Source organism: Triticum aestivum, chromosome 3B (assembly GCF_018294505.1).
Source record: "Triticum aestivum cultivar Chinese Spring chromosome 3B, IWGSC CS RefSeq v2.1, whole genome shotgun sequence".
Lineage (NCBI taxonomy): Eukaryota > Viridiplantae > Streptophyta > Magnoliopsida > Poales > Poaceae > Triticum > Triticum aestivum.
In genome coordinates this window covers 61,806,319-61,817,516 of record NC_057801.1, presented here as the reverse complement: position 1 = coordinate 61,817,516, position 11,198 = coordinate 61,806,319, and the positions used below count along the sequence as shown (strand labels likewise).

Sequence of the window (11,198 nt, the reverse complement as noted above, 5' to 3'; positions counted from 1 at the left end):
GTTTGGCGATACAGTGGAACAGAATGTTCATTCTTACATTCAAAGAAATAAAACAAAATTCCCCACTTCCATTCACATAATCAAATCATATGAATAAACAAAATATAGGTTTGGCAATACAGGTTATGCAGTTTCAGTGTGGCAACGCCTCAGGCCCAAAACTCAGAATGAAACACAATAAAATTCATCACTTCCACTCAAAGAACAAAATCGTGCCAAACGAAATTCATCTATTACATTCAAACAACAAAAAACCGTGGCACGCAGGTTCACTACAGGAAAGGGCCTCTGACCCCGAGTTCAGAATGAAATAAATCGAAATACGCGGGTTACATCCAAAGAACAAAACTATGCCGTGCAGATTCAGGACAACAAAGGTCTCTGGGACAAGTTCAGAAAGAAATAAGATGAAGCTGGATACATTAATTCCAGGGCACCTGCCCAAAGAAAAATAGGACACTTCTTTCACCAGCTCGCTACAGACCATGGCACACTTGCACATCTTCAGCATGGATAGGCTTCCTCAACTTAGTATGCCCCGCGCTTTGCCAGCCGAAAAGATCTGCGCCACCAGTCCTAGGCTGACACCATTTTGCCGAGTATATAATATGAATTAGGAAACACAATTTGGTTTATGGAAGAACACATGCTGAGAAATTAGGTTTAGATGCCAATATTATAAACTCTAAAAGGATGATTATGATAATCTAAGTAACCGCATGGCATTTCAAACTTCCAATGCACGTACTTGTGAGAATATGAACCATGGTTGACACGATAAAAGACAATACTAATACTAAATATCCAACCAGTGTGCAGTCTTCATATATACCTTGAGCCAGCCATCTACTTCTTAAACAGCGTGTAGATATCCAGATCTTCACCATGAAGTCGCTGGTACTGCTCTTGAAGCCCATGCACCCAGCATGAAGAGATCTCTTGCATATCCTTGTCCAACCCCAGCTGATGCAAACTGCCCAATCCTGCTACGTTGCTTAAGTTTGGACAACCACCTACATGCAGTTCAGTCACACAAGGGAGATTGGAGACCTTCTCCAGGCCTTCACAATCGTCAATAACAAGGAGTTTAGAGAGCACTGGGCGGTCCTCCATGGCCTTCAAGTTGTTCAGTCCTCTTAAATTGAGCTCCTTCAAGCAGGCGGTGTCTTTTCCAAGTTGTTGCGGGAGAGCCCTCAGCTTCGGGCAGTAATGGAGGTACAACTCCAACAAACGAGGCAGCAGTCGCAACCTTGTAGATGGGGCATCCTCTCTTCGAATCTCATCAACTCCATCCTCTCCCTGTTCATCATCAGCAACTTCTTCCTCAAAAATAGACCACTCCACCCAGTTAGGCATATCTGAGAAGATCAACAATTCAAGTTTAGGGAAAGCGACAAACTCATTACATACATGATCACCCTTCTTGCAGCCAACAAATTCAGGTCCAACCTTGGTAACTGCATGTGCTCCTTCAATTTTCACATATTTCAAGTTTGGTAGGTGCCAGATCGGTGGAAGATGCACACATGATCGTACACCCAGGAGTTTCAAGTGTATTAACGAAGACAAACAAGTGGTACCAAACCAGCTGGGATAACGCTGACCAAAGAAACTATTAATTGATAGGCCTTCCAGGTTGTGTGGAGGTATTAGCTGCTCAAAGACCTTCTCAGTGTTGCCAACGTCATCTTCTGAATATGTACCCTCTCCAAAAATGGACCACTTTAGTACTAGATTTTTCAAGTGCTCCTTGTCTGTCAGCACATCATTTGTACTACAAGGAGCCACTCTTTCCAGTTTAGCAAGAATAAGATACCTCATTTGCGACAAAGAAGACAACTCTTCCAACTTCCATCCATCTTGCACAACAGTATCATCACTTCCATCACCAATAGGATAATCTACTACATAAGTGAGGAACTTTAGTTTCCCTATCCCTTTTGGAACCTCGTTTATTTCGGTGCCGCGAAGATCAAGACATCTTAAGCTGCTCAACAGGGTTATTGCCGAAGGAAGAGTGTGCAGATGATCACACCATATCAAGCTCAGTACTTCAAGGTTCTTTAGGCAGCCAACGGATTCCGGAAGACAAGATATGTCTGTATTATTAAGATTAAGTAGACGTAGATGTATCGATTTCCCTATGTATTCTGGAATGCTTTGCACAAGTGTGTAATTTAGTACCAAAACACGAAGAAGCCGAAATCTCTTGAACAATGTATCCTCAATTCTGCGTGGACCCTTAACAGTTAGGAAAGTCCTGACCTTAACATCCACCTTATCCACTCTAGATAACACCAACATATCCTTCTTAGTAACAGCAGCAACACGTCGCAATTTTGACATATTTTCACCCATTAATGTTTCAACATCTCCAATAAAACATTCTTCTCCTGATATGTTTAGTGCAAGTTGTCTTAAGAGGTCATGCATTTTGCAGTGAGACATGTCAAAATAGGAGATATCTGGTTGGAGGAGATTCCGGTGGATTAGCTCGTAGTAGTACTCTTCTGCTATGTCTTCTAGTAGTTGGCCTTCCCACTCCTCGATGAAGCCTTCAGCAATCCATAACCAGGTAACTTCTTCACGCTCAATGATAGAATCTTCAGCATACAAAGCACAATAAAGGAAACATTGTTTAAGACGATGCGACAACCCATCATAGCTTAGGTACAGAGCTCCTTCTGTTTCATCTGAGAGCATGCTCTGGGAACCAGCATATTTGCCCAAATACTTTTTCCATTCATTCTCCGTCAGATCTCTGCTTGCCAAAGCACTAGCGGTAACCTTGATTGCAAGAGGGAGGTGGCCGCATTTACGAACAATCTCAATCCCCATGTTTCTTAAATTTTGCACTTCTTTCTCTTCCTCTATGTTCATGCTCTTCCAAAGTAGCTCCCATCCCACCTCTACTGGCATGAGATCAACTCGATGGGTATGATCTACACCTATTCTCCTTGTAATTTGGTCATCTCGTGTGGTTACCAATATTACTCCGGACATTGTTTTGTGTAATGTAGGCCTTAATAGATCCATCCATACATTGGAATGCCACACATCATCTAAAACCAGAAAGAAACTCTTCCCTTCAATTGCTTCTGCAAGCTTCCTCTGCAGCTCTGCTATGGTTTCACCCTGCTCATGATGCACACCAACATTCCGGAGAACCTCTTTAAGAAGAGTTACTTCGTTGTAGTCTTGTGATACACAAATCCATGCGTGCATCTTGAAGCATCCTTTTAATTTTTGGTCATTGTAGATTTTCTGAGCTAGGGTTGTCTTACCAACTCCTCCAGTTCCAACAATACCAAGTTTGTAAGACTTGCATTCCTTGTGTGCAAGAACTAAGTCCACTAACTTCCTGGTAGAATGTAGAATCTCCTTCCCCACAAGGTTGGGCTCAACAAGGTTGGAACTTCTTACCAGTTTTGATGTTCGGCCATTTCCAATAGGTTGTGTGCTATTATTGAAAGTTGAAAATATCTTGTCATTTGCAATGCTCTCAATCTTTTTATTGAGGCTTCTAATCCGAACAGCAACATCATGGCGTGCCACTATGTTGCAAAAACAACAGGAAACTGAAAGGCCTTTGCATGCAACTGATTTGCCTGATGATGGTGAAGGGTGGTTAAGAAGTAGCTTGCTTCCTTTACATCTAGCCACATCCAGGATTTCATCAACTTCATATATAACATCTCTCAATTGACCAAGCCAATTGTTTACTGCTTGCTCTTTTGTCCTCCTTTTCTCAGCATCATATATACAACACTGAATTAGTTCCACTCGTCGCAACAATTTTGTTAGTTCTTCTTCAACCCCTAGGATTAGTATGGCCTCATCCATAATGACATCTTGCAACTTAGTGACACTTGATTTAAGCAAAGTTTCAACTATGGCCGCCATGGATCCGACAAACTCAGCGCCAGGGGTCCACCAAAAACACTAGGATGATTTTTCCCGAAGAATGGAAGAACCCGAAAGCTGAAAATGAATGCACAAGGTATGATAACATGCTTTTGAATGTGGGACAATGCTTGAAATTTATCACTAGTGGGCTGCCATTGACATTTTGAATAATTTAACATAACATAGCTATGCACATACAGATTGAGCGGTAGCGCCAAGTATTGAGGTCAAAATTCTTGATCATTTGGCATTCTGTTCTTTAATTATTTTTTATGATTGCAAATTTACATCGTTTGTTGGGTTTTTTTTTTGCCCAGTTGAAAGTCCATGGGATGGCAACTTCATAGCAGCCTGCACACCGAACTAGCACCAAAAATGTTGCATTTAGTTAGTACATACAGTGATACAAAAAAATCATCCAGCTTTTATTATTGTTTGTCTAATCCATCTTAAATTTAATTGGTTTCGTACATGGCAGCCTATCAATCATCATAATTTATTCCACTGTATTTCTGAAACCAAAGTCCCAACCTCTCTCAGGTACGGTCGAAAGACTTACCTTAGAACCAGCCTTCCAGCCTATCGATAGTTTAAGGATCCCGCAAGGCTGAGTGCAAGCTATAATCAAAATAGAAATATAAGATTATAGGCCAATCACCAGGAGAAAGCCATGCTGATACACCTGCAATAGATGATACAAGGTTTTTTATTTATTTTTTGATAAAGAGATGATACAAGATTATTGACCAACTAGTGAACAGAACAAATGAGTACCGGAAGTGCACATAACTGTTTTGAATGCAAGAGTATTTTTAAATATAACAACCAGCTAATTATGTATGGTTGTCTAATCCATCTTAACTCTAATCGGTTTCCGACATGCTAACCTACAATCATCATAATTTATTCCGCTGTAGTTATGAAACAAAGGTCCCAAGAGCAAGTCTTACCTTGCACCCAGTCTTCCAGCCTATCAAAATAGATACTAATACAAGATTATAGCCAATCACCAGGAGAAAACGATGCTGCTACACCTGCAATAGATGATACAAGATTATTGAGCAACTAGTGAGCAGAACGAAGGAGCACCGGAAGTGCACATAACTGAACTGAAAATATATATATATATACCTGAATAGAGAGGGTAGCTAGACTGAGAAGCCACTGATGGTCATTCAACCAACAGCGATCAAGACAGAAACTTGCTCTGCTTGCAGTTGCAGAAGAAGAAGGGAGCGAACAAAATCTTCAGATTTCCTCAAGGCTTGCCTGGGCCAATACCAGTAACATACTAGCTAGCTACCACACAGCAGTAGATGATAAATGGCCGGCCCTCCTCTGCTTGCGTTTCGTGGCCACGCAGCACAGTCCACAAAGGCGGCCTGCTAGACTAGTCTTCTGAAAGAGATTGGCAAGCAGCTGCCCGTTGGCTGCTTATTGCCATTGCTCTTTTATAATTGACCAATAGCATTGGCCAGCGCCAATAGCATTGTCCGTCCATGAGTGTAATAACCTTATTAGTCCTAAAAAACACAAGAAGGATGATTCATTCATGTGTCACAAACAGATTTTAGGACTAGTAATTATCGTCCACCAGCACAACCACAAAGCTGAAGACCCCGATTGCGACAGAGTACATAACGGGACAACATCATAATGATTAACTTTTTCGGAAAAAACAGTAAAAATGGGAGAACAAGTTGAGTTATTCTAATAAGTTTGAGCCAGCGTAGGAGTAAACAAGTACTCCCTCCGTCCTAAAATTCTTGTCTTAGATTTATCTAGATACGGATGTATCTAACACTAAAACGTGAATAGATGCATCCATATGTAGACAAATCTAAGACAAGAATTTTGGGACGGAGGGAGTACACAAGAGATGCACCTCTCTTCAGTTTGATTACATACAACGTTCCAATTAACCAAATATGTCCATTTCCTCCCAACTAAACTAAACGTCCACGAAGCCTAACAGTAGCCAAAAACAGACAAGACGCTTAGCTTAAAGCAGAGTGCAGTGCATCGTGTTTCCATAAGAAATTAAAAGGCTGATAAAACGTCAAGAGAGTATCATCGATCTCCATCACACACTAACTTAAGAATAGAGAAGGTACTACCACTCGAGTACTGCATTGCACTATTAATTGCTACGGCAGCTGGTGTAGCTAGTAAGTACTTTTCTGCAGTTTCCTTGTTCTTCTTCAGCTCCATCGCAGAGAACAGAGCTTGCCCCTTGGAGTACTAATACTGTGCCCTGAAATCGATATCATTGCACTATTATCAACTCTAAGAGGAAGATTATGAGAATGTATGCAACAACATGGGTCTCCAATGCATGGTAGTTACACAAGGAAAACACATGAGCAATTTAGAGCCAAAATTATACGGCACTTAACAACTTGTACGCTTGCACCTGCAGCCAAGGGACATCTACTAGTTTTCGAATGTGTACAAGGTTCAGATATTTTGGTTACATAAACATATACGGTGGCATGCAAATGCAATACAACTGAACAAAGATGTGATTTGTGCATGAATCCGCTGAGGTACAAAATTGAATTGTGAGAACATGAATCAAGGCTGCTAAAAGAATGAAACACAATACTCCCTCTGTCCGGAAATCCATTTCTCCGGCAAGTATTTCCAGACGGAGGGAGTACTAAATATCCAACCAGTGTGCAGTGCGCATATATACCTTGAGCCATCTACCTGGTAGACATCCAGGTCTTCACCGTCAAGTCTCTGGTGCTGCTCTTGGAGCCCACGCAGCCAGCGGGAAGAGATCTCTTGCATATCCTCACCCAGCCCCAGCTGCTGCAAACATCCCAACCCCTCTATATGGCTTAAGTTTGGACAACCAAGTACATGCAGTTCTGTCACTTGTGGGAGGTTGGAGATCCTCTCCAGGCCTTCACAATCCACAATATCAAGGAGCTCAGATAGCAGAGGGAAGTCCTCCACAACTTTCAAGTTGTTTATTCCAATTAAAAGGATCTCCTTCAAGCTGACGGTGTCCTCTCCAAGCTATGGTGGTAGAGCCCTCAGTTTCGGGCAACCTGCGAGTTGCAACTGCACCAAACGAGGCAGCAGTCGCAGCCTTGCAGATTGGACATCCTCTTTATGAATCTCAGCAGCTCCATCCTCTCCCCTTACATCAGCAGCAGCAACTTCTTCCTCAAAAAAATACCACGCCTCCCAGTTGGGCATATCCTTGAAGATCAACCGTTCAAGTTTAGGGAAGGTGACCAATTCATTACACACATAATCACCCTTATTGTAGCCAACAAATTCAGGTCCAACCTTGGTAACCGCATGTGCTCCATCAATTCTCAGAAATTTCAAGTTTGGTAGCTGCCCAATGGGTGGAAGATGCACACATGATCGTACACCTTTGAGGAGCAAGGACATTAATGAAGACAAACAGGTGGTACCAAACCAGGTCGGATACTGCCGACCGAAGAATCCTAACATACTTAGGTCTTCCAGGTTGCGTGGAGGTATTAGCTTCTCAAATGCCTTCTCAGTATTGCTAACTTCTTCTTCAGAATATGATCCCTCACGCTCACTCCACTCCAGTGCTAGTTTTTTTAGATGGTTTTTGTCCGTCAGCACTGCATTTGTACTGCAGTGAGCTGCTCTTTCCAATTTACCAAGATAAAGAAACTTCATCTGCGACAAAGAAGACAACTTTTCCAACTTTCATCCATCTTGTACAACAGCATTATCACTTCCATCACCAACAGGATAGTCGCTTAAACGAGTGAGAAACTTCAGTTTCCCTATCCCTTCTGAAACCTGATTTATTTCTGTGCCATAAAGATCAAGACATCTAAGACTGGTCAACAGGGTCATTGCTGAAGGAAGAGTGTGCAGATCATGACACCATCTCAAGCTCAGTACTTGAAGGTTCTTTAGGGAGCCAATGGATTTCGGAAGAAAAGATATGCCAGTGTAATCTAGATTAAGTAGGCGCAGATGTATCAATTTTCCTATATAGTTCGGAATGCTCTGTACAAGTGAGCTGTTCAATACCAAAACACGAAGGAGCATAAATCTCTTGAATAATGCATCCTCGATGCTCCACGGACCATTGATAGTTAGGAAAGTTCTCACCTTAACTTCCACCTTATCCATACTAGGTAAGACTAATTTATCCTTGTTAGTGATAGCAGTAACACGCCGCAGTTTTGACATAGTTTCACCCCTTAATGTTTCAACATCTCCAATAAAACATTCTTCTCTTGATATATTACAAGCAAGTTGTCTTAAGAGGTCATGCATTTTGCATCTAGCCTGGCTAAAACTTAAAATATCTGGCTCGAGGAGATTCCGATGTATTAGCTCATAGTAGTACTCTTCTGCTATGTCTTCTATTAGTTGTCCTTGCTGCTCCTCGATGAAGCCTTCAGCAATCCATAACCAGGTAACTTCATCACGCTGAATGATAGAATCTTCAACATACAAAGCACAATAAAGGAAACACTGTTTCAGACGATGCGGCAACTCATCATAGCTTAGATACAGAGCTCCTTCTATTTCATCAGAGAGCATGCTCTGGGAACCAGCATATTTGCCAAAATACTTTTTCCACTCATTCTCCGTTAGAGCTCTGCTTGCCAAAGCACTAGCTGTAACCTTGATTGCAAGAGGGAGGTGACCGCATTTACGAACAATCTCAATCTCCGTGTTTCTTAAATTCTGCACTTCTTTCTCTTCCTCAATGTTCATGCTCTTCCAAAGTAGCTCCCATCCCACCTCTACTGACATGAGATCAACTCGATGGGTATGATCTACACCTATTCTCCTTGTAATTTGATCATCTCTTGTCGTTACCAATATTACTCCAGATGTTGTTTCATGTAATGCAGGCCTTAATAGATCCATCCATACATTGGAATTCCAGACATCATCTAGAACTAGAAAAAAACTCTTCCCTTCGATCGTTTCTGCAAGCTTCCTCTGGAGCTCTGCTATGGTTTCACCTTGCTCATGATGCACACCAATATTCCGGAGAACCTCTTTCAGAAGGGTTACTTCACTGTACTCTTGTGAAACAGAAATCCATGCGTGTATCATGAAGCCTCCTTTAACTTTCTGATCATTGTATATTTTTTGAGCTAGTGTTGTCTTACCAACTCCTCCTGTTCCAACAATAGCAAGCTTGTAAGACTTATTTTCCTTGTGCACAAGCACCAAGTCCACCAACTTCCTGCTGGAATGTATGATCTCCTTCCCATAAGGTTGGGCTCAACAAGATTGGAGCTTCTTATCATTTTGCACTTTGGACCATTTCCAGCAGGTTGTGTACTACTGTTGAATGTTAAAAATATCGTGTCATGCAAAATGTTCTCTATCTTCTTGTTGAGGCTTCTAATCCGAACAACAACATCACGACGTGGCCCGATGTTGCAGAAACAAGAGGAAACTGAAAGGCCATTACATGCAACTGATTTGCCTGAAGATGATGGAGGGTGGTCAGGAAGTAGCTTGTTTCCTTTACATTTAGCCCCGTCCAAGATTTCTTCAACATCATACATAACATCTCTCAGCTGATCAAGCCAATTGTTTACTGCTTGCTCTTCTGTCCTCCTTTTCTCAGCATCATATATGCAACACCGTATTAGTTCTACTCGTCGCAGTACTTCTGTGAGCTCTTTTTCCACCCCTAGGATTAATATGGCTTCATCAATAATGATATCTTTCAACTTATTGGCACATGATCCAAGTAAAGATGCTAGAACGGCTGCCATCAAACAAATGAAATTGCACGCACAAGGGGGAGGTCCACCAAAAAATACCAAGGTTACTTGTTTCAGAGAATGGCAAAAGGTGAAGCCTGAAAATGAATACACAATATATGTTAATATGCTTTCACAATGAAAAATGTCTCTCTAATATATATTGGTATAGAAGATATTTAACGAATTTAGAATAATGGAGCTATGCAATTTGAGGTCCAAGGCCAAGTATTGAGGTCTAAATCCCTGAGTTGGCCTTCTGTCATTTTATCTGCTTGTGCTTGCATATTAACATGTGTTTTAGTTTTGTATGTTAAAATTATTTTGTTTTGCTCAGTTGAATAGCCATCAGATGGCAGCTGCAAATACACACCGAATGTTGCAGTGAGTCAGCTACATATTTTTGTTTCTCAGGCCTAAGTTCTTAACCCATAATCGGTTTCTAGACTGGAAAACATGATAATTTATTACAGTGTAGTCATGGAAGTAAAGTTGCAAGCTCTGTACGATAGCAAGTCTTACCTTACAAACCAGTCTTCGAGTTAATCAATAACAACAATCAATAGTGATCATTTTGAAGATGCAGTTTACTCCGATAGTCAGCCCACCGCTACTCATAAGATCTCGTAAATTGAGCCCAAGCTAAAATAAAAATGGATAATAGAAGATTATCGGTCAATCACCATTAGAAAATCATGCTGCGGATAATAGAAGACTAGCGGTCATCATTACCAACAAATTGAGTAGTATTGTTTACCTCGAGATTCCAAAGGACATGTGAAACCTGCAAAGAGTTTTGTTTCCATTGATACCCACATGTCATGTCTGCTAACATGAGTATACTAAGAGCATGCTTGAATACGTTTTAGTCTCATGACTAAAAGTAGTGGGACTAAAACTTGCTAGTCTCACCCATGCTTGGATCCAAATACTAAAGAGACTAAAATCTAGTTATTGAGCATTTATTATCCTCCAAACCCTCCAATCTAGAACTAAGGAGAGGAATTAAATGAGGAGAGAGAGAGAGCTAATACATATTTTAGTAGGTTTCCCATGACTAAAAGATTTTAGCCTCAAGACTAGTCCTAGCCTCTCTTTAGTCAGGGGTGCTTGGAACTTTAGCCTCTAAAAGAGACTATTTTTAGTCAGACTAAAAATAGTCCCTTGTATCCAAGCACCCTCTAAACCACAAAGGCATGTGTTAGCGCGCCTGCCCACCTGGAGAAAAGAACGAAAGAAATACTTGAGAAAATCTCAATGATACAAATATTTGTTTGATGGTAGTACATTACATAGAAGACCGTAGCAAATAATGACATCTCATGGTTTATTGGTTTCTTTAGTATTTTGTGCCAAACTTTGACCATTGATTTAATTAACTAATAAAATAATAATATATGTCATCAAAATTATATCGTTGAACTCGAACATAATTTTCAATTATATTATTTTTAGTTACATGCATTAAGATTTTTTAGTTAAATCTAAGGTCAAAAATTGACACGAAATACAAATGGGGCCAATAAATTAGGATGAAGGTAGTAGCCCACAATA

At 40.8% G+C, this 11,198-nt stretch overlaps 1 protein-coding gene and 1 pseudogene across 3 annotated transcripts; both read right to left on the bottom strand.

The window, feature by feature from the left end:
- Positions 1-285: 285 nt before the first annotated feature.
- On the bottom strand, positions 286-5,424 carry LOC123068575 (putative disease resistance protein RGA4). 3 transcript variants are annotated; one of them, XM_044491176.1, is made up of 5 exons: positions 5,038-5,424; positions 4,857-4,940; positions 4,466-4,588; positions 833-3,981; positions 286-581 (listed from the first exon to the last, which is right to left on the bottom strand). In XM_044491176.1, the coding sequence occupies exon 4, from the start codon at positions 3,901-3,903 to the stop codon at positions 847-849; it is 3,057 nt and encodes a 1,018-aa protein (XP_044347111.1). In that variant the 5' UTR covers positions 3,904-3,981; positions 4,466-4,588; positions 4,857-4,940; positions 5,038-5,424; the 3' UTR covers positions 286-581; positions 833-846. The 3 variants fall into 3 exon arrangements, with proteins under 3 accessions (XP_044347111.1, XP_044347113.1, XP_044347112.1); XM_044491178.1 differs by lacking the exon at positions 286-581 and having other exon boundaries at positions 909-1,316; positions 1,411-3,981; XM_044491177.1 differs by lacking the exon at positions 286-581 and having other exon boundaries at positions 909-1,358; positions 1,450-3,981.
- Positions 5,425-5,869: 445 nt separating this feature from the next.
- On the bottom strand, positions 5,870-10,605 carry LOC123064767 (putative disease resistance protein RGA3; annotated as a pseudogene).
- Between the last annotated feature and the right edge of the window lie 593 nt (positions 10,606-11,198).